General features: G+C 41.7%; 1 protein-coding gene and 1 long non-coding RNA gene across 2 annotated transcripts; one reads left to right on the top strand and one right to left on the bottom strand.

The window, feature by feature from the left end:
* Window positions 1-1,548: 1,548 nt before the first annotated feature.
* Window positions 1,549-16,329, bottom strand: ercc6l (excision repair cross-complementation group 6-like). The gene is made up of 3 exons (XM_061979996.2): window positions 15,773-16,329; window positions 15,568-15,612; window positions 1,549-5,277 (listed from the first exon to the last, which is right to left on the bottom strand). Exons 1-3 carry the CDS (start codon window positions 15,826-15,828, stop codon window positions 1,821-1,823), a joined length of 3,558 nt encoding a protein of 1,185 aa, XP_061835980.2. The 5' UTR covers window positions 15,829-16,329; the 3' UTR covers window positions 1,549-1,820.
* Window positions 16,330-16,582: 253 nt separating this feature from the next.
* On the top strand, window positions 16,583-21,747 carry LOC133619132 (uncharacterized). Its single transcript, XR_012051028.1, has 3 exons — window positions 16,583-16,658; window positions 21,155-21,262; window positions 21,708-21,747. It is a non-coding gene; the product is annotated as an uncharacterized lncRNA (long non-coding RNA).
* The last annotated feature ends 2,832 nt before the right edge of the window (window positions 21,748-24,579 follow it).

The raw sequence follows: 24,579 nt of genomic DNA, 5'->3' as shown, positions 1-24,579 counted from the left end.
GTGAGATCAACAGGCGGATCAGTGCGGCGTCTTCAGTAATGCGGACGCTGTATCGATCCGTTGTGGTGAAGAAAGAGCTGAGCCGGAAGGCAAAGCTCTCAATTTACCGGTCGATCTACGTTCCCATCCTCACCTATGGTCATGAGCTTTGGGTCATGACCGAAAGGACAAGATCACGGGTACAAGCGGCCGAAATGAGTTTCCTCCGCCGGGTGGTGGGGCTCTCCCTTAGAGATAGGGTGAGAAGCTCTGTCATCCGGGAGGAGCTCAAAGAAAAGCCACTGCTCCTCCACATCGAGAGGAGCCAGATGAGGTGGTTCGGGCATCTGGTCAGGATGCCACCCGAACGCCTCCCTAGGGAGGTGTTTCGGGCACGTCCGACCGGTAGGAGGCCACGGGGAAGACCCAGGACACGTTGGGAAGACTATGTCTCCCGGCTGGTCTGGGAACGCCTCGGGATGCCCCGGGAGGAGCTGGACGAAGTGGCTGGGGAGAGGGAAGCCTGGGCTTCTCTGCTTAGGCTGCTGCCCCCGCGACCCGACCTCGGATAAGCGGAAGAAGATGGATGGATGGGTTTATTAAAAAAATAAAATAAAATAAAAATTGCCTCTGCGTATGCGCATAGCATAGATCCAACGAATCGATGACTAAATTAATCGGCAACTATTTTTTATAATCGATTAGTTGTTGCAGCCCTAGTAAAGTGTATGTTTGTACAGTGAATGTGCGTGTGGATGTACGAACTTTGAGTATGTAGGTATGTACTGTATTTGTATATGTATGTGGGAGCGTAGATACCTATGTATGTATGTATGAATAATGGTGTGTATGTGAGTATATGTGTATTTGTATGTACAATATATTTGACTCCCAGTGTGTGTGGGAGCCAGCGTACGGCCCCAGCTACCCAGAGAGCCCAACCCACAAACAGCAGGTGTGGCGCCCAGGGAACCAGGGACCACCGCCCCCACGTAGCCAGGCCGGCCAGCGACAGGAACCCCAGAGCCAGGCCCACTGTACCGCCCGGAAGAGCCAGCAGCAGGCCGCAGACAGACGCGCCCGGCAGAGGACAAGGCACGAGAGAAGCAGGGGACAGCCAGCCCTCAAGCCAGTGAGAGACACCACCCCACACGGGCAGAAAGGCGGAACGCCCCGCCCGGGGGGCCCAGAGACTCCCCGCAACCGGACAGGAAGACCGCCCCCGCCCCACCAGCAACCGGACCCCCACGAGCCCACCCCCAAGCATGCCGCGGCCCGCCCCACCCAAGTTGGTCGCCGCAGGACCGCCCAGCACGGGGCCACGGGAACCACCCACCCCACCCGCAGGGACTCCAACGATGGAGATGGAACAACCAGCAACCGCCATGTCGAGTTCCCCCCTAAGGGAGGGGAAGAAGAAAAAAAAAAATATATATATATATATATATATATAAAATAAATAAATAAATAGTAATAATAATTATATACACTTGGGTAGACCAGAAATTGCCGGTCACGTGACAAACTAATCTTGGCTCGAGACACAGTTGGTGACAAAGCAAATGCTCCTTTAATGATAGAAAACTTTATTTAAAACACAGTGAATAAGCAAACATTTATATTAAGTCAGCATGAGAGGAAAATAATCCACTAAAGAATAAACTACTGCCTTTCACCTAAAAATGACCGGCAGAATGTCCTGGTAAAAACAAACGCCCCCTTCAGTTCTTTAACTCAACTTGAAGATAAGTTGGGTGAGGAAAGAACAAAGTGATTTACGTCCCTCTTACTGAATAAAAAGTATGGATTGAAGTCCAAAAGAACTTAAGAGGTCCATGTTTTTATTCTCTCAGTTGGCGATACAGTTTGATGGTCAGGATCTCGATATCAGGATCTCCAGGGTTGATATCGATGGCCTTCAGGAACAAGTCCAATGCTTCGTTCAGTTTGCCATCCCTGAAAAACTGGTGGCCTCGAGTCACCAGCGACTCGTACATGCTTTCTGAGTCCGACGAGGACTTTAAGGCAACGCCTGCCGCTGTGTTAGTGGTACACTGCTCCATCCTCTCAAAGGACGCTAGCTCCAGCTCACTGGTGGACTCTTCCAGGTCTCCCCCCTCTTCTTCTGTGTTTAAAGTCTCTCCAGTTGTTTGGTCCAGGCTGAGATCCTCCTGGCTGGTTACATAGTCATCCTCCTCCTCCTCTTCCACCTCGTCGGAGTACATCCCTGAAAGCTCGTCACGGTTGTCTTCATCCTGCTTGTCCACGTCTTTAATGATAGAATTCAGGAGGGAGCGGCGTGAGGCCACAGAGGTGCTTCCTCCAACACTCTTTCTGGACTTGCTGGGGGTGGAACTGTGCGTCCCAGATTTGGGCGTGGAGGATCCTAGCATCTGGAGAGACTTATTAACCGAACCCTTGGTCAACTGGGGCCTGCCGTCACGCTCAACCTCTTCTTCACTGTCAGAGAGAACAGCAGTTCTTTTCTTCTTGGCGTATATGGTGATGGATTCGTCCAATCCGGAGACTTGGGACTTGGCGCTTTGTTGGCCCTCTGTGAGCGACTTATCCACGTCAAACGTGCCCTCTGTCTGCAGCTGAGATAGCAGCTTTCTCTCTTCGTCCTCCATGATGCTGCGGTAGGAGACGTCGCTCTCCTCCAGCTGCAAGTTGAAGTTGTCATCCATCATCTCTGAGCCGGCGCTAGTTCGGGACCACGAGTCTACTTTTAAGCTGGTACTGGATGACTGCAAGACTGAGAGTCTTTTCTTCTGGAAATACTTCACGTGACTCTCATCCAGGTTGCAATCTTCATTATCTTTGATGTGCGTGGAAGGACTTTTCTCAACTTCCTGAAAACATTTTTCATCAGTTCCACCAGCCTTTACGTCTCCTGGGTCCACTGCCCCAAAAGACTCCTGCTCCTTCAGAGACAAAGACCCAAACATGTCCTCAGTAGAGAGAGCCTTCTGCTTCAGCGAAGACTGTTCTAAAAGGTTTAATGATTTTTCGCCAGACTCGCTATCACTAACAGTGAGATCAATTGTGCTGCTTTTAATTCCACCATTTTTGCCGGAACCGGATTTGTCCAAATCTGCTGGCCGGCGTGGCGAGCTGACAGAATTTGCCCTCGGTTTTCCCGGTTTGTTCTCAGGCAAACGTTCTTTGTTCGCCGGCTCTGTGCTGGATTCTACATTGGTTGCAAACTGCATCTGCAGGTCCGATTCCGCCTTCACAAGCTCATGGGCTTTCTGGACCCGACCTTCAATGTAGTTTTGCTCTTTTTTGTTCTTCGGGGCCTCATCGTGGTCTACATTGAGGGAAAACATGAGGTCGTGATCAGAGAGTCCAAACATTTCCATGGTGTGGAGGCGGGCGATGTGGTGGTCCAGTTCTGTGTCTGTGTGTCTGTGTTTGGAGTGCAAGGACTGAAGCAACTGCTGTGTGGACGACGACCGCGTGTCCTCCAGAGTGAAGAGCTCCTTCAACTCTTGCTTGCTGAAGTACCGAAAAGGGTTCTTCTTGTCTCCCGTGTTCTGCCTGATCAGCGAATCTTTGAAGACCTGTCGTCTGTAGATCTTCTCTTCTACTGTGCCGCACGTGATCAGCCTGTAAATGACAACGTTCTCCTTCTGACCAATGCGGTACGCCCTGTCCACTGCCTGGGCGTCGGTCGCTGGGTTCCAGCTGGGATCGAAGATGACGACTCGGTCCGCTGCCGTCAAGGTGATGCCAACTCCACCCACCTGAGTGGTGAGAAGGAAGACGGAATATGTTTGGTTCGTCTGGAAGAGGGTAATGAGGCGCTCCCTTTCCGTCACCTGAGTGACTGTTCCGTCAAGCCTCAGGACTTTGTAGCCTCGGTTCTTGAGGATGCGCTCGATGATATCCAGTACCATCCTGTAGTGAGCAAAGACCAGTGTGCGATGACCTTCCTCTCTGAGATGTTCAAGGAGAGCAAACAGAAATACCAGTTTGCCAGATTCGGATATCAGCGTTTTGTCAGCAACGTTGACGATACTGCCCATCTCCGTGTCATCGCTCTGCTGCTTTTTAGCTGGGCTGTCTTTCAGACCTAAATTGGTGATCGCTCGAGCGGAGAGCAGCCTTGGGTGGTCACACAGCTTTTTCAGAAGGGTCAGCTCGGCTAGGGGAGACCTGGTTGTCATGAGCAGCTCCTTGATGTGATCCAGGGAAATGAACTTCCAGTAGATGTCTTCCTGAACGCGACTGAGGTACGTCCAAACAATCAAGTCGTTCTTCCTTGTCAGTGCGGGCATGATGGCACCAGAGACCTTTGGGTCCTCCAAGTGCTTCTTCCCTTGACACTTGTTTTGGGCTTCATCTTCGTTTTTCTTATTCTGCACTTCAGCCTTTGTCCTACGAAGGAAGTGGGGTTTGATAATAGTCATGAGGTTGGCAGACATACTGGAGCCCAGCGCCATTTCACCCGGTGTAGCGTCCTTCTCCCGTGCTCGAGTAATGGGGTTCTCGTACTGCATTTTGAAGGTTTTGGCTGTGCCGAGTAGAGTTCCGGAACAGGCAAAATGAAATAGGGACCACATCTCTCGGAGGTTGTTCTGGACAGGAGTGCCGGTAAGCAGAAGTCGATTTTTGGATGGAACGGCCGAGACGCTCTTGGCCGTTTTAGTTGTGGTGGTCTTAATCTTGTGTGCCTCGTCCAGGATCACATAGTCCCACTTGAACTCGTTTCCCTCGTAGACCGACAGCTGCTGCCAGTTGTTCATCAGCATGGTGTATGTGGTGATGATAACACCTTTACCCCTCTGGACCTTCTCCAGATTCTTGGTCCGCTCCAGCTTGGCGCCGTGAAACTCTTTGACCCTTATGCCAGGAGTCCATTTAGTAAACTCCTTGGTCCAGTTTCTGATGAGCGATGTGGGCATGACCAGCAGAGTGTGTTTCACTAGCTCACAGTCGTACATTCCTGACAAGAACGATATGACCTGGATGGTCTTGCCCAGGCCCATGTCGTCTGCCAGAATTCCACCTTTCCGCTCGTCTCTGTAGAGGCTGTACAAGAAGGCCACACCGTCCCTCTGGTAGTCATAAAGCTTCAGGTAGAGATCTTTATAGAGCTTTAGACCGCTGTTGTTCACATCCACAAACTCGTCATCATCTTCCTCCCCTGAGTTGTTCTGGGCCAAAAGTTCCTCAATTTTCTCAATTCTCTTTTGCAGCTTTTCACTGCGCTGAATGCTTTCGGCTATCTTGAAGAGCTCCAGAGCTTTGTTCATGTCTCCTTGTCTGGCCACGTCTTTACCTTTTCGAATGTATCTGCAACCAAGAAAATTCACAAGTCAGTCCAAAATAGCAGTCCATTAGCTCTTCCACGCGCATAATCAAATCTATGAAGTTGTAAATGAAATAAAATTGATACATCATTTATTCAGTACTATTTTGAATAACTCTGAGAGACAGGTGACAACAAATTAAACACATTATATGATGCCGTTCACAACTATTTATTTATGCAGCCAATCAGTATCAACAACAGCGCGTTGTGCATACATGCCATTGTTTTGCAGCTTCGCTTATAGCTATACGCAAAATGCTTTTATCAGAGCATGGTGTCCAAATTACGAATCGAGGTCCAAGTGTGGCCCGCCAGCATCTTCAATTTGGCCCGCGAGACGTCATGAGTGGCCCTGCGATGAGGTGGCGACTTGTCCAGGGTGTACCCCGCCTTCCGCCCGATTGTAGCTGAGATAGGCTCCAGCACCCCCCGCGACCCCAAAAGGGAATAAGCGGTAGAAAATGGATGGATGGATGGATGGACGGACGTCATGAGTTCAACAACAGAGTTTTTTCAAATGAATCTTATATACCAGGAGGTCTCTCATGTAACTTGGTATGATCTCAGGTTTGGGACAGGTGTGACACTGGTTTAGGGCTGGGCGATAAAACCGTATCAATATACATCGCAATAAACACGTAATCGATATCAATACAAAAATCTGTTTGATAATATATATATATATATACATACATACATACATATATTTCCATAAATATATATATTTACATATATACAGGTAAAAGCCAGTAAATTAGAATATTTTGAAAAACTTGATTTATTTCAGTAATTGCATTCAAAAGGTGTAACTTGTACATTATATTTATTCATTGCACACAGACTGATGCATTCAAATGTTTATTTCATTTAATTTTGATGATTTGAAGTGGCAACAAATGAAAATCCAAAATTCCGTGTGTCACAAAATTAGAATATTACTTAAGGCTAATACAAAAAAGGGATTTTTAGAAATGTTGGCCAACTGAAAAGTATGAAAATGAAAAATATGAGCATGTACAATACTCAATACTTGGTTGGAGCTCCTTTTGCCTCAATTACTGCGTTAATGCGGCGTGGCATGGAGTCGATGAGTTTCTGGCACTGCTCAGGTGTTATGAGAGCCCAGGTTGCTCTGATAGTGGCCTTCAACTCTTCTGCGTTTTTGGGTCTGGCATTCTGCATCTTCCTTTTCACAATACCCCACAGATTTTCTATGGGGCTAAGGTCAGGGGAGTTGGCGGGCCAATTTAGAACAGAAATACCATGGTCCGTAAACCAGGCACGGGTAGATTTTGCGCTGTGTGCAGGCGCCAAGTCCTGTTGGAACTTGAAATCTCCATCTCCATAGAGCAGGTCAGCAGCAGGAAGCATGAAGTGCTCTAAAACTTGCTGGTAGACGGCTGCGTTGACCCTGGATCTCAGGAAACAGAGTGGACCGACACCAGCAGATGACATGGCACCCCAAACCATCACCCAACCATGCAAATTTTGCATTTCCTTTGGAAATCGAGGTCCCAGAGTCTGGAGGAAGACAGGAGAGGCACAGGATCCACGTTGCCTGAAGTCTAGTGTAAAGTTTCCACCATCAGTGATGGTTTGGGGTGCCATGTCATCTGCTGGTGTCGGTCCACTCTGTTTCCTGAGATCCAGGGTCAACGCAGCCGTCTACCAGCAAGTTTTAGAGCACTTCATGCTTCCTGCTGCTGACCTGCTCTATGGAGATGGAGATTTCAAGTTCCAACAGGACTTGGCGCCTGCACACAGCGCAAAATCTACCCGTGCCTGGTTTACGGACCATGGTATTTCTGTTCTAAATTGGCCCGCCAACTCCCCTGACCTTAGCCCCATAGAAAATCTGTGGGGTATTGTGAAAAGGAAGATGCAGAATGCCAGACCCAAAAACGCAGAAGAGTTGAAGGCCACTATCAGAGCAACCTGAGCTCTCATAACACCTGAGCAGTGCCAGAAACTCATCGACTCCATGCCACGCCGCATTAACGCAGTAATTGAGGTAAAAGGAGCTCCAACCAAGTATTGAGTATTGTACATGCTCATATTTTTCATTTTCATACTTTTCAGTTGGCCAACATTTCTAAAAATCCCTTTTTTGTATTAGCCTTAAGTAATATTCTAATTTTGTGACACACGGAATTTTGGATTTTCATTTGTTGCCACTTCAAATCATCAAAATTAAATGAAATAAACATTTGAATGCATCAGTCTGTGTGCAATGAATAAATATAATGTACAAGTTACACCTTTTGAATGCAATTACTGAAATAAATCAAGTTTTTCAAAATATTCTAATTTACTGGCTTTTACCTGTATACATACATACATACATATACACTTATATTTATCATACATGTGTGTATTACACACATTCATACATGTGTGTATTACTCACACACACACACACACACACACACACACACACACACACACACACACACACACACACACACACACACACACACACACACACACACACACACACACACACACACACACACACACACACACACACACAGTAGAGGCCAAATGTTTGGACACACCTCTAGAGCTGCAGCTATTTTAGTAATTGAGTATTCTATCGAATATCCTGATCGATTAATCGAACAAATCATATGTTTGCTTAATTTTTGGTTTGTTTGTCCTGTCCATCTTCTCAGGCAAATGATATAGTTGATGTAGATGCCCAAATCGGCTGTACAAATGTACTTTACGAAAGAGAAGTGTGGGATACTTCTCTTGTTGCCTTATTTGTATTTTGACTTTATTAAATGGATTTATATTATTATTTGGTGCAGCCGGGCCGGAGCAATATTTTTGCTTGATTAAGGTTTAATTATACATGTTAAGATGTGCCCTCAATTATTGCGTTTGACCTAATTGTCTTTTATTTCCTAAACGCCTGTTTTCATTATTGAAGGCTGACACGCACAGCTGAAATGCGTCCATGGTTGATTGTGCCAATTTGTCTGTGCTAATACAAACAGGTGCGCTCACAGCCCTATGTGCTGTGTGGTGTGACCGCATACACCAACTTCTTGTCTCTCGTGCATTTTTGATGATTATTATACGGTGCCGTTAAAATGGTGGTTTCTCTACGCAAATCCGCTGCCAACAATACATAAACAATATAAAAAGACAAATCACTTAATAATGACGACAACAGTTTTACATTTCAAGAATGCAATACAGTTCATTGCATTCTTTGCATGCAAAATAGTAATCAATGTTCATTTTGCCATCATAACATTAACTCGCTGGAATAAAAAAGACAATATAACATACATCCATAAACGTGGACGCATGTGAAAAAGTGCAGTATATTTATCTGTACAGTAAATCTATTTATTTATTTATATACCGTATATTTATATATATTTATTTATTATATATATATATATATATATATATATATATATTATATATACCATTTATATATATTTATGTATTTATATATGCACCTTATTGCTTTTTTATCCTGCACTACCATGAGCTTATGTAATGAAATTTCGTTCTTATCTGTGCTGTAAAGTTCAAATTTGAATGACAATAAAAAGGAAGTCTATATATAGACTCTAAGTTTAAGTCTAAATATATATATATGTATATATATATATATATATATATATATATATATACATACACATATATATATATATATATACATACACATATATATATATATATACATACACATATACATATATATATATATATATATATATATATATATATACACACACACACACACACACACACACACACACACACACACACACACACACACAGGTAAAAGCCAGTAAATTAGAATATTTTGAAAAACTTGATTTATTTCAGTAATTGCATTCAAAAGGTGTAACTTGTACATTATATTTATTCATTGCACACAGACTGATGCATTCAAATGTTTATTTCATTTAATTTTGATGATTTGAAGTGGCAACAAATGAAAATCCAAAATTCCGTGTGTCACAAAATTAGAATATTACTTAAGGCTAATACAAAAAAGGGATTTTTAGAAATGTTGGCCAACTGAAAAGTATGAAAATGAAAAATATGAGCATGTACAATACTCAATACTTGGTTGGAGCTCCTTTTGCCTCAATTACTGCGTTAATGCGGCGTGGCATGGAGTCGATGAGTTTCTGGCACTGCTCAGGTGTTATGAGAGCCCAGGTTGCTCTGATAGTGGCCTTCAACTCTTCTGCGTTTTTGGGTCTGGCATTCTGCATCTTCCTTTTCACAATACCCCACAGATTTTCTATGGGGCTAAGGTCAGGGGAGTTGGCGTGCCAATTTAGAACAGAAATACCATGGTCTGTAAACCAGGCACGGGTAGATTTTGCGCTGTGTGCAGGCGCCAAGTCCTGTTGGAACTTGAAATCTCCATCTCCATTGAGCAGGTCAGCAGCAGGAAGCATGAAGTGCTCTAAAACTTGCTGGTAGACGGCTGCGTTGACCCTGGATCTCAGGAAACAGAGTGGACCGACACCAGCAGATGACATGGCACCCCAAACCATCATCCAACCATGCAAATTTTGCATTTCCTTTGGAAATCGAGGTCCCAGAGTCTGGAGGAAGACAGGAGAGGCACAGGATCCACGTTGCCTGAAGTCTAGTGTAAAGTTTCCACCATCAGTGATGGTTTGGGGTGCCATGTCATCTGCTGGTGTCGGTCCACTCTGTTTCCTGAGATCCAGGGTCAACGCAGCCGTCTACCAGCAAGTTTTAGAGCACTTCATGCTTCCTGCTGCTGACCTGCTCTATGGAGATGGAGATTTCAAGTTCCAACAGGACTTGGCGCCTGCACACAGCGCAAAATCTACCCGTGCCTGGTTTACGGACCATGGTATTTCTGTTCTAAATTGGCCCGCCAACTCCCCTGACCTTAGCCCCATAGAAAATCTGTGAAAAGGAAGATGCAGAATGCCAGAGCCAAAAACGCAGAAGAGTTGAAGGCCACTATCAGAGCAACCTGGGCTCTCATAACACCTGAGCAGTGCCAGAAACTCATGGACTCCATGCCACGCCGCATTAACGCAGTAATTGAGGCAAAAGGAGCTCCAACCAAGTATTGAGTATTGTACATGCTCATATTTTTCATTTTCATACTTTTCAGTTGGCCAACATTTCTAAAAATCCCTTTTTTGTATTAGCCTTAAGTAATATTCTAATTTTGTGACACACGGAATTTTGGATTTTCATTTGTTGCCACTTCAAATCATCAAAATTAAATGAAATAAACATTTGAATGCATCAGTCTGTGTGCAATGAATAAATATAATGTACAAGTTACACCTTTTAAATGCAATTACTGAAATAAATCAAGTTTTTCAAAATATTCAAATTTACTGGCTTTTACCTGTATGTCTGGGTGGGGGTCCTGCTTTGGAAATCATGTGTACCCCTTTCAGAGATCACATTTAAACATCCTCATGTTGCACAATGAAATGTAAGCATAGGATGAAGTGTGCATTCCTGTAACTTTCTCTAGTAACAGCATTCCATGATTAATATCAAATTAACATTAATAATAAATGACAGTAGAATAAGCACACGTATGACTGAGGAGTCATAGTGTAACTTTGAGTTGTCCGACTTTCTGTGTGGCCATAAAGGCACCAGTGGCTTAGTGCTATGCGTGTTGGTGACAGATGACAAGTTGCTTTTGGCCTGCTTTGTACGGCAGAAAATGACTAGTTTTTCCTGATAGAAGCTTTTTACTCATGTTTTTGGTGTGGTTATGGCCGAATATAAACAGTTTTGCTCAATAAAGTGATCGATATAATTCCTGTCCTCGAAGCATCTTGATAGACGTTACAATAATTGAACGGTGTTGACGAACACCGTTAGGGCCGCTTGTTGTCACTGTCACTCAGAGTTGCATTGCAAAATTACACACAATAAATGTGTTTATTGTGTTTAGAATTCAGAAGGGTTTGATTTGGTGCGCGGCATATATTTGCTGTGCGCAGAGGACGCTTGAGCAGTGCGCACCTTAGAGGGAACGTTGATTTGCAGACTATAATTCCTGGTTTGCAAAAAATGTTTTGAACCCAAACAGGTGAAATTAGATCATCTTCCACGGCACACCAGACTAGGGATGTCCCGATCCGATATTTGGATCGGATCGGCCGCCGATATTTGCAAAAAAATGCGTATCGGCAAGGCATGGGAAAATGCCGATCCAGATCCAGTTAAAAAAAAAACTCCCCTCCGTGTTTTCCAACGCACCGATTTAAATAGTACATTCCACTTTTCTGCTGCTCCCTAATTTCCGTTCCGCATTTTCCAGCACACCTTCAACACATCCAGGGCCGGCCCGTGGCATAGGCCGTATAGGCAAATGCTAAGGGCGCCGTGCGTCAGGGGGCGCCACGCCAGTGCCACAAATGTTGGAGAAAAAAAAAAAAAAAAAAAAAAAAAAAAAGTTGGTACTATTATTTCTAAATACAAAAAAAGGATCCCACGTTAATTAAAATGCAAAGTAAAGCCTATTTAATAGAAATATTATTTGTTACAACATTACGCCCCCCCTCCTCCCCGCACGGTGCGCCCCTCCCTTCCCGTATCATGACTCTTTTTGGACGTCACCACATCAAAAAATCAACACAAGATGTCAAAACGGCCAAAACTGTCAGGTGCCCAGGGAAGAAAAAAGAGAAAAGAAGAGGAGGAGAAACGAGAAAAGACAGAGGTAGCAGGTAGGTAACGTTAGCCTACATGAAATTATTTGTCTGTTACAGAATGTGATAGTAACCTGGCTTTTTAGCATTAAGCTAATGTTACATGATTCGGCAATTGCTAATCAATAAATAGCTAGTTCTGTTTTAACGTCGGGTTAATATTGTGGAGGGGGCTAAATTGTTATGGAAAATAATAATGTAACGTTAGGTAATTACAGTACTCCCACCTTACATTCCTCAGGGACATTTGTATTAGATCTTTTAAGCAGGTGTTTTTTGTTTACATTGTTATTGCCTTCTGGTTAGCTAATGTTTGCCCTGCAGGTAATAGTCACTTTTCCACCCCTTTATATATTAGGTATAGTTGTAAGTAAAAAAAAAAAGGTCAAAGACAAAGCTATTCGGGTTCTTGTGAGTATATACACTTCACTGCCGATGTGGGGGAAGGGGGGCGCCACCTAAAATCTTGCCTAGGGCGCCAGATTGGTTAGGGCCGGGCCTGAACACATCCACACGTCTGTGGATTCTCACAGAGTTGCTTTTAGCTGCTGGCATTACACGACAGGCTCTTCTCACTCTTTTCTGTGTCTGTGCTTCTCACATACAGCAAGCGCACCTTCTTAGACACGTCACATACTGTCACGTCACACGTCACATACTGTCACGTCACACGTCACATACTGTCACGTCACACGTCACATACTGTCACGTCACACGTCACATACTGTCACGTCACACGTCACATAACACGTCACATACTGTCACGTCACACGTCACATACTGTCACGTCACACGTCACATAACACGTCACATACTGTCACGTCACACGTCACATACTGTCACGTCACACGTCACATACTGTCACGTCACACGTCACATACTGTCACGTCACACGTCACATACTGTCACGTCATACGTCACATACTGTCACGTCATACGTCACATACTGTCACGTCATACGTCACATACGTATACGTCCTCCCCGAGCAGAGAGGTAGCAGCATGGCTAACGTTAGCTGTGATGCTAGCGCAGCCGTGCGAGCAACGCTCCCTCTAAGGTGCTCGCCTGTGCAATTGCGCACTGTTTAAGCGTCCTCTGCGCATAGCAAATCTATGCCACGCACAAAATCTAATAAAAAAATAAGCGCATAACAATTTTCAACACACATACGCGACAGAGATAACAGTTTTCGTCATCATTGTTCAAATATTGTAACGTTTATCTCCATTCGGTGCCACACGTCCACACCATCAAAATGCAGAGGCAAAAATTCCCAGATCAACACCGTATGAAAAAATTAGTGATTTTTTTTAGTTGTGATTTCCTTCTCTGCATGAAAGTTTAAAAGTAGCATATATTAATGCAGTATGAAGAAGAATGTTTTAATGTAGACATGCAAGCCTTGAAAGAAAATGTTGAAAATCAAGACTACATTTCCTGCAAATGGGTGCATTTCTACCCTATATTTTAACTTTAGATTTATTCTCATATCAAACTCTTTTGGCTGTCTTTTTGACACTTACATCCGGCGCCCCCCTCCACACCCTGGATTATAAATAATATAAATAATTCAATGTGATTATCTTGTGTGATGACTGTATTATGATGATAGTATATATCTGATAGTATATGTCTGTATCATGAATCAATTTAAGTGGACCCCGACTTAAACAAGTGTAAAAACTTATTGGGGTGTTACCATTTAGTGGTCAATTGTACGGAATATGTACTTCACTGTGCAACCTACTAATAAAAGTCTCAATCAATCAATCAAAACACATAGAATCATCATACTGCTGTGATTATATGCATCAAGTGTTCATTCAAGGCTAAGGCAAAATATCGAGATATATATCGTGTATCGCAATATGGCCTTAAAGTATCGCAATATTAAAAAAAGGCCATATTGCCCAGCCCTAGTTCAATGATGCCATTTCTGTTTGTCATGTATAATTGTGTCTATTTTGTGTTTATCCTTGAATAAACAGGTCAGTTTCTTGTTACCAACCATTGTGTATTATTCAAACTCCCCTAATTCAGCTGGCTAGTTGTTATCAAGAGTACTAAAACCCTTTTCAACATGATTCTGACAACTAAGTAGGCTAAATAACTTGAAACTTTAATACATGCTCGGATAGGCCATTATCGGTCAGTATCGGTATCGGTCAGTATCGGTATCGGATCGGAAGTGCAAAAACAATATCGGTATCGGGTCGGAAGTGCAAAAACTTGGATCGGGACATACCTACACCAGACTGTATCCCACACAGTGGTTGAAAAACACTGCCATAATCCATATTGCTACCAGAGGTGGGTAGTAACGCGCTACATTTACTCCGTTACATCTACTTGAGTAACTTTTGGGATAAATTGTACTTCTAAGAGTAGTTTTAATGCAACATACTTTTACTTTTACTTAAGTATATTTATAGAGAAGGAACGCTACTTTTACTCAGCTACTTTTATCTACATTCAGCTCGCTACTCGCTACTAATTTTGATCGATCTGTTAATGCACGCTTTGTTTGTTTTGGTCTGTCAGACAGACCTTCAAAGTGTCTGCCTTACTGGTGACGTTTCACTTCGTTCCACCAATCAGATGCAGTCACTGGTGACGGTGGACCAATCAAACAGAGCCAGGGGTCACATGACCTGACTTAAACAAGTGTAAAAACGTATTGGGGTGTTACCATTTAGTGGTCAATTGTACGGAATGTGTACTGTACTGTGCAATCTACTAATAAAAGTTTCAATCACTCAATCAAAAGTGTTGCTATTGCTCTGCACTATTTTGAATTTTACTATGTTTGTGATTGCACATTTGCGTACATTTTGGGAGTGAACAGAGTTGTTAGAACGCTGGTTTTTAATATATTATTAAAGTTTGACTGACCTATCTGACTGTTTTTTTGACATTCCCTTTAGCGCAGTTAGATGCGGCTTACAACACCGGGCGGCTTATAGGTGGACAAAGTTTTGAAATATGCCGTTCATTGAAGGCGCAGCTTATAACCCAGGGCGCCTTATGGTGCGGAAAATACGGTATATATATATATATATATGTGTGTATATATATGTATATATATATATATTTATATATGAGTGTGTATGTTACTCATCAGTTACTCAGTACTTGAGTAGTTTTTTCACAACATACTTTTTACTTTTACTCAAGTAAATATTTGGGTGACTACTCCTTACTTTTACTTGAGTAATAAATCTCTAAAGTAACAGTACTCTTACTTGAGTACAATTTCTGGCTACTCTACCCACCTCTGATTGCTACCACGGTACATTTTCTGTCTACTTTATACCTGCATTGTCCTTTCCATCCTTTGTAACTGAGCTACTTAGTGGAACATTAGTGGAACAATTTCCCTTGTGGATCATTAAAGTTAGTTTGAGTCTAATTCATCAGGGTGTTGTTTATTATTCCCGGCGTCTTCATTCGATTGCAACTGAACTGTTCAGTTTGTCTTTGAAGTTTGTTACATCTTTCATCACAGATGTTTGAGAGGCGAAACGTTTTCTCGGGACAAACTGAAGTTGTGATCGACGAGTTCTTCTCCTTACCTGTGATAGGCCTCCATCGTGTCCCCTTCATTGATGGACAAACACCTGTAAGGACAAAGGTGACTGTTAGTTAGCATCTCAGCTAACACAGTGGAACTTCACGTGATGCTAACTAAGCATTGATTGAGACTTTTATTAGTAGATTGCACATTACAGTACATATTCCCTGCAATTGACCACTAAATGGTAACGGCTAACGACTTACTTGTCCATCTTCTTCCCAATCGCCTCCACGTCGCCGTTTAAGTGGCCCTTGTTCATCTTGGGACTGTTGCCTGGGACCGGAACCACACGACGTCCGCCAAATGGAGTAATTAAACCGCCCGAATGCAGCTGAGATAGGCTCCAGCACCCCCGCGACCCCGAGCGGGACAAGCGGTAGGAAATGAAGGGATGGATGTATCAACACAAGGGCCGTGTAACGTTGAGAAGCACACACAGCTCGCCCCGCCAAAATGCCTCAAACGCGCAGACGACGTGATGACGTTATTACAAGGACGTTGTCCAATCGGAGAGAAGGATGCTCGAAGAAGGCGGGGCATTTAACATAGCGCAGCCAATGAAATAAGTCGCTGCCCCAAAACACGGAAGTTGCTCTTTCGTGTTTTTAACCGGCAAACACGTCCTGGAACCCGGAAGTTGCTTTTAACCCGCCAACATGTTTTGGGAACGTAAAACAAAAACAAAAAACACTTCTTTGGTCGCAGAAATACTTTTGAAAGAGATGAAGTTTGGATCTTTGTAGGTGACGCTGGAGCTGCATTACAAGCCAAGGTGGTTAAAAGCCCTGTTGTCATATAAACGTTTGAAAGCAATGCACTATGTTGTCTGTCTCATTAGAAAGTCTTATGGTCACTTCTCAGCGATGACGTCACTTCCCTTTATCAAAGTGTCCACACAGCACGTCTCATCAAATGTCTTAAGGTTGATGACATAATTATAGAAGCAGCTCAGAATGTCTTTATGTCTTGTAGTATCCATGTCACACACACACACAAACACACACACACACACACACACACATTATTGTACTGTTACCTTCTTGGAACCTGAGAAAAATAATATATTCAAACTATGCAAGTATAAAAAAGGTAAGCCTTTTAGTTAATTTTTATTGTTTTGTTTGTAATTGGTTTTTAATCTTCATTATTTACTTCAAGTTATTACAGTATGTATCTATACATATATATATTTTTTATTTTATTTTTTTTAAATACATTTTGGTCGTAGGGGGCGCATTTCAATTTCTTACACACACTTGTTATTACATATGTTGGCCAGAGGGGGCGCACTTCACATTTTTACACACACTTGTTATTTCATATGTTGACCATAGGGGGAGTACTTCACATTTTTACACACACTTGTTATTTCATATGTTGACCAGAGGGGGAGCACTTCACATTTTTACACACACTTTTTATTTCATATGTTGACCAGAGGGGGAACACTTCACATTTTTACACACACTTGTTATTTCATATGTTGACCAGAGGGGGAGCACTTCACATTTTTACACACACTTGTTATTTCATATTTTAGCCAGAGGGGGCGCACTTAAAATTTTTACACACACTTGTTATTTCATATGTTGGCCAGAGGGGGAACACTTCACATTTTTACACACACTTGTTATTTCATATGTCAGCCAGAGGGGGCGCACTTCAAATTTTTACACACACTTGTTATTTCATATGTTGACCAGAGGTGGAGCACTTCACATTTTTACACACACTTGTTATTTCATATGTTGGCCAAAGAAAGGGGGTGCATTTCAATTTCTTACACACACTTGTTATTTCATATGTTGGCCAAAGGGGGAGCACTTCACATTTTTACACACACTTGTTATTACATATGCTTGCCTGAGGGGGAGCACTTCACATTTTTACACACACTTGTTATTTCATATGTTGACCAGAGGGGGAACACTTCACATTTTTACACAAACTTGTTACTACATATGCTGGCCTGAGGGGGAGCACTTCACATTTTTACACACACTTGTTATTTCATATGTTGGCCAGAGAGGGGAGCACTTCACATTTTTACACACACTTGTTATTTCATATGTTGGCCAGAGGGGGGAGCACTTCAGATTTTTACACACACTTTTTATTTCATATGTTGACCAGAGGGGGAGCACTTCACATTTTTACACACACTTGTTATTTCATATGTTGGCCAGAGGGGGAGCACTTCACATTTTTACACACACTTGTTATTACATATGTTGGCCAGAGGGGGAGCACTTCACATTTTTACACACACTTGTTATTTCATATGTTGGCCAGAGGGGGGAGCACTTCACATTTTTACACACACTTGTTATTTCATATGTTGGCCAGAGGGGGCGCACTTCAAATTTTTGCACACACTTGTTATTTCATATGTTGGCCAGAGGGGGGAACACTTCACATTTTTACACACACTTGTTATTTCATATGTTGGCCAGAGGGGGGAGCACTTCACATTTTTACACACACTTGTTATTACATATGCTGGCCAGAGGGGGAGCACTTCACATTTTTACACACACTTGTTATTTCATATGTTGACCAGAGGGGGCGCACTTCAAATTTTTACACACACTTGTTATTTCATATGTTGGCCAGAGGGGGGAGCACTTCACATTTTTACACACACTTGTTATTTCATATGTTGGCCAGAGGGGGGAGCACTTCACATTTTTACACACACTTGTTATTTAATATATTGGCCAGAGGGGTGAGCACTTCACATTTTTACACACACTTGTTATTTCATATGTTGGCCAGAGGGGGGAGCACTTCACATTTTTACACACACTTGTTGTTTCATATGTTGACCAGAGAGGGCGCACTTCATATTTTTACACACACTTGTTATTTCATATGTTGGCCAGAGGGGGAACACTTCACATTTTTACACACACTTGTTATTTCATATGTTGACCAGAGGGGGAACACTTCACATTTTTACACACACTTGTTATTTCATATGCTGGCCAGAGGGGGAGCACTTCAAATTTTTACACATACTTGTTATTTCATATGTTGGCCAGAGGGGTGAGCACTTCACATTTTTACACACACTTGTTATTTCATATGTTGGCCAGAGGGGGAGCACTTCACATTTTTACACACACTTGTTATTTCATACGTTGGCCAGAGGGGGGAGCACTTCACATTTTGACACACACTTGTTATTTCATATGTTGACCAGAGGGGGAGCACTTCACATTTTTACACACACACTTGTTATTACATATGTTGGCCAGAGGGGGAGCACTTCACATTTTTATACACACTTGTTATTTCATATGTTGGCCAGAGGGGGAGCACTTCACATTTTTACACACACTTGTTATTACATATGCTGCCCAGAGGGGGAGCACTTCACATTTTTACACTCACTTGTTATTTCATATGTTGGCCAGAGGGGGGAGCACTTCACATTTTTACACACACTTGTTATTTCATATGTTGCCCAGAGGGGGAGCACTTCACATTTTTACACACACTTGTTATTACATATGCTGGCCTGAGGGGGAGCACTTCACATTTTTACACACACTTGTTGTTTCATATGTTGACCAGAGAGGGCGCACTTCATATTTTTACACACACTTGTTATTTCATATGTTGGCCAGAGGGGGAACACTTCACATTTTTACACACACTTGTTATTTCATATGTTGACCAGAGGGGGAACACTTCACATTTTTACACACACTTGTTATTTCATATGCTGGCCAGAGGGGGAGCACTTCAAATTTTTACACATACTTGTTATTTCATATGTTGGCCAGAGGGGTGAGCACTTCACATTTTTACACACACTTGTTATTTCATATGTTGGCCAGAGGGGGAGCACTTCACATTTTTACACACACTTGTTATTTCATACGTTGGCCAGAGGGGGGAGCACTTCACATTTTGACACACACTTGTTATTTCATATGTTGACCAGAGGGGGAGCACTTCACATTTTTACACACACTTGTTATTTCATATGTTGGCTAGAGGGGGGAGCACTTCACATTTTTACACACACTTGTTATTTCATATGTTGGCCAGAGGGGGAGCACTTCACATTTTTACACACACTTGTTATTACATATGCTGGCCTGAGGGGGAGCACTTCATATTTTTACACACACTTGTTATTTCATATGTTAGCCAGAGGGGGTGCACTTCACATTTTTACACACACTTGTTATTTCATATGTTGACCAGAGGGGGAGCACTTCACATTTTTACACACACTTGTTATTTCATATGTTGGCCAGAGGGGGAGCACTTCACATTTTTACACACACTTGTTATTACATATGCTGGCCTGAGGGGGAGCACTTCACATTTTGACACACACTTGTTATTTCATATGTTGGCCAGAGGGGGGAGCACTTCACATTTTGACACACACTTGTTATTTCATATGTTGACCAGAGGGGGAGCACTTCACATTTTTACACACACTTGTTATTTCATATGTTGACCAGAGGGGAAGCACTTCACATTTTTACACACACTTGTTATTTCATATGTTGACCAGAGGGGGAGCACTTCACATTTTTACACACACTTGTTATTTCATATGTTGACCAGAGGGGGAGCACTTCAAATTTTTTGCACACACTTGTTATTTCATATGTTGGCGAGAGGGGGAACACTTCACATTTTTACACACACTTGTTATTTCATATGTTAGCCAGAGGGGGCGCACTTCAAACCCACATATGCGATCCTCTCCAAGGTTTCTCATAGTCATTCACATCGACGTCCCACTGGGGTGAGTTTTTCCTTGCCCTTATGTGGGCTCTGTACCGAGGATGTGGTTGTGGCTTGTGCAGCCCTTTGAGACACTTGTGATTTAGGGCTATATAAATAAACATTGATTGACATTGATTGATTGATATATTGACGCATTTGACCTGTCAATGTTTACTTTTGTATGCACATTAAATCATACTTGCCAACCTTGAGACCTCCGATTTCGGGAGGTGGGGGGCGGGGGGCGTGGTCAGGGCTGGGGCGGGGCGTGGTTGGGGGCGTGGTTAAGAGGGGAGGAGTATATTGACAGCTAGAATTCACCAAGTCAAGTATTTCATACATATATATATATATATATATATATATATATCCTGAAAATATGCAAACAAAACTGTTTAGATAATTGATACTTCAAACTTGCATAAATAAATCTTAAGGAATATAACATAATCTGAGAGCTTCAAAATGTAATGAATAAAATGCTAAAGTTGTTGATAAACAAGCAATTATTTTAATAATTAAATTTGGTCATTTTAAATGAATTATGATCATCTAAAATTAATTATTTCAAATATGTTTATTTTAATGTATAATTCTATGGCTGGATGTAATAAGGAGTCAGAAAAAATACAAATAAAAATACAATTAATTTTGATGTTTTTAGCAAAATATAGTAAAAATGTATTTGTATTTTTTTTTTTTTTTTTTGATTAATAAATATATTTGTTTTTAGGTAAGATAAACAAAATAATACAATTTATCTCTAGTCTGGATGATTTAGTTCTTGTCACCCTGTTGTCCTCCCGTCATGAAAAAAGGCTGTCCTCACTCAGGTCCGCATGGAGCTGGAAGGGGGCGTGGCCTCCAGTTCCGGCTGAAAATCGGGAGATTTTCGGGAGAATATTTGTCCCGGGAGGTTTTTGGGAGAGGCGCTGAATTTCGTGAGTCTCCCGGAAAATTCGGGAGGGTTGGCAAGTATGCATTAAATCAACAAAAAAAAAACCTGACTTTGGAGCAATGTTCACGGACTCTAGTATTTGGCTCTTTATTAGATGCAATGGTTTCCCGTATTGGGACCATGATTTATGTCCTAACGTGTTTACCGGTCCTCATATGGAAGCTACTTTTCCTTCTTGATGTCTCAAGAAGGGTAGAAATACAAGAACACACTTACACACACACACACACACACACACACACACACACACACACACATAGAGTAAGAACTGACACGGCATCATCAGAAATAAAGATCACATGACCAGCTTGGTTTCAGTGCAACTGTTAAAACACACACACACGCACACACACAAAGAAGTGAATGTTTATGCTGTTGATGCTTAATCTCTCTCACACACACACACACACACACACACACACACTCAGTCTGACAGACTGCGCGACCCTGACGGACATCCAGTCGAAGCTCTAAAGAAAGGTTGGTGATTGAATATTATTTGATATTTATTATTTTTACCAAGGACGCTCCAAATGTTGAAATGGATGATTAAAAAATGTGAAATTGTTTTGACGGGCGTCCTATCATGTCTGGCCCCACGTTGTTCTTTCTGCTCCACCTTGACCCTCCAGATGAGTCTAGCGCTGATCCACGACAGGCAAAACATCAAGACCTTCTGGGAGAACCGGATCCATGTCCATGACGAGCACGCCACCTGCGAGGAGCAGAGGAGGAACGCCAGCGCCCTCCACAAGTCAGCACCCACCCTAAAAGCAGGCTGCTCACACACACACACACACACACACGCACACACACACACACACACACGGACACGTCCTTAAGGCCTTGCTCGCACTGATCTTTATGTTATCTGACCAGCGTCCCATTCCAGCATTTCAATCTGAACGGTGCAATTTCCAATGTTTCAAGTCTGACGCGACCCAGCAGGCACAAGACATTAAAACAACGTTGAGAATTTGTTGAAACAGGTTCTGACACTGAGCAACTCAAACATAACGTTGAAACAACATGCTTTTTGACAACGTTTAATCCAGTGGTTCTCAAACTTTTTTTGTCATCCCCCACTTTGGACAATGGGGAGTTTTCAAGCCCCACCTGCCCCCATCGCCCCAACAGAGCGCTAATGCCAAGCTTTAACATTTTCAAATTTATTGAACATCAAGTTGTATACATTCAAACTCAATAACATTAAGTTCAATAATAAATAAAATAACTGTGCAGCTGTGGTATAACTTGCATCAAGTTCAATAATAAATAAAATAACTTCCATCAAGTTCAATAATAAATAAAACAAAAGTGTTATAACTTGCATCAAGTTCAATAATAAATAAAAAAAACTGTTATAACTTGCATCAAGTTCAATAATAAATCAAAAAAAGTGTTATAACTTGCATCAAGTTCAATAATAAATCAAAAAAAGTGTTATAACTTGCATCAAGTTCAATAATAAATCAAAAAAGTGTTATAACTTGCATCAAGTTCAATAATAAATCAAAGTGTTATAACTTGCATCACGTTCAATAATAAATCAAAAAGTGTTATAACTTGCATCAAGTTCAATAATAAATCAAATAACTTGCATCAAGTTCAATAATAAATCAAAAAAAGTGTTATAACTTGCATCAAGTTCAATAATAAATAAAACAAAAGTGTTATAACTTGCATCAAGCTCAATAATAAAAAAAGTGTTATAACTTGCATCAAGTTCAATAATAAATCAAATAAAAGTGTTATAACTTGCATCAAGTTCAATAATAAACCAAATAACTTGCATCAAGTTCAATAATGAATAAAAAAAAGTGCTATAACTTGCATCAAGTTCAATAATAAATAAAACAAAAGTGTTATAACTTGCATCAAGTTCAATAATAAATCAAAAAAAGTGTTATAACTTGCATCAAGTTCAATAATAAATCAAAAAAAGTGTTATAACTTGCATCAAGTTCAATAATAAATCAAATAACTTGCATCAAGTTCAATAATAAATCAAAAAAAGTGCTATAACTTGCATCAAGTTCAATAATAAATAAAACAAAAGTGTTATAACTTGCATTAAGTTCAATAATAAATCAAAAAAAGTGTTATAACTTGCATCAAGTTCAATAATAAATCAAAAAAAGTGTTATAACTTGCATCAAGTTCAATAATAAATAAAACAAAAGTGTTATAACTTGCATCAAGTTCAATAATAAATCAAAAAAAGTGTTATAACTTGCATCAAGATCAATAATAAATCAAATAACTTGCATCAAGTTCAATAATAAATCAAATAAAAGTGCCACTTTGCAATCTTTGCAAAAAAAAAAAGGAGGAGCTATGCATTTGGCAAGACAGGGCAAGTGACAGCACTTTCCCCCAGGAGAGCCACCTTGCTTCACTGTGAAACAGCACGGCTGTATGATCAGCTCCCATTTCCTCACACAGTGCAGAGAACAGTCGCGCTTTCAGTGGTCGTGTTTTGATCAAATTTATCGCGCTCACAACATCTGTTAAAACCTCATTGAGTTCGGGGCTGAGCTGCCTTGACGCGAGTGCTTCCCGGTGAATGACACAGTGTGTGCCCGTCACATTTTTGTTTCTCTGCAGGCGCTGGCTCTGGCTCGACGACCTTTGAGGTGCGAGTCACAAATGTATATATTTGTGTAATTGTGATCCACACATTAGCCTGCTACCCATACGCGCGAAAGTTTGTTCCGCTTAGCCCCGCCCCCATTAGTTACTGTTGCTATGTCTGTCAAACTTTCGCTCGTACCGAGAAATATAAAGCCTACAGTAAAAATAAGTACCGGTAATTTCCATTTATTTATATAGCGGATTTCACAGACAGAATCACAAAGGGATTTACAGTGTGTATAGAAAATGAAAGCATAGTAAAAAAAATAATCTAAGAATATAATAATAAAAAAAAAAAAATTAAAGTGAAATTTCCTCCCGTTCCTCGCGCCACACCTGTCATGTCTCTATTCCCCACCAGTGGGGCGCGCCCCACACTTTGAGAAATGCTGGTTTAATCAATGTCAGGTTGTGATGTTGATTTAACATTGAATTTTGGTCAATAATTCTATAACACAAACATAACGTTGAAACAACATCATTTTTGACCACGTTTAATCAATGTCCAGTTCTGACATTGATTTGACATTGAAATTTGGTCATTTTCTAACCAATATTCTACAACACAAATACAATGTTGAAACAACATGCTTTTTGACCACGTTTAATCAAAGTTGGGTTCTATCAACATCAGAATGTGTACTTAAACTTATAAAGATCACATGG

This window comes from Nerophis lumbriciformis, linkage group LG20 (assembly GCF_033978685.3).
Source record: "Nerophis lumbriciformis linkage group LG20, RoL_Nlum_v2.1, whole genome shotgun sequence".
Classification (NCBI taxonomy): domain Eukaryota; kingdom Metazoa; phylum Chordata; class Actinopteri; order Syngnathiformes; family Syngnathidae; genus Nerophis; species Nerophis lumbriciformis.
Note: the sequence above shows the minus strand (reverse complement) of the source record. Positions and strands in the feature narration are given on the sequence as shown.

Bases quoted from the DNA above. Each gene is read 5' to 3' on its own strand.
- ercc6l (XM_061979996.2), bottom strand. From the start codon at position 15,828: ATGAACAAGGGCCACTTAAACGGCGACGTGGAGGCGATTGGGAAGAAG. The intron at 15,613-15,772 runs GTAAGTCGTTAG...TTGTCCTTACAG, and splicing joins ATTGGGAAGAAGATGGACAA to GTGTTTGTCCATCAATGAAG. The intron at 5,278-15,567 runs GTAAGGAGAAGA...TCTTGGTTGCAG, and splicing joins ACGATGGAGGCCTATCACAG to ATACATTCGAAAAGGTAAAG.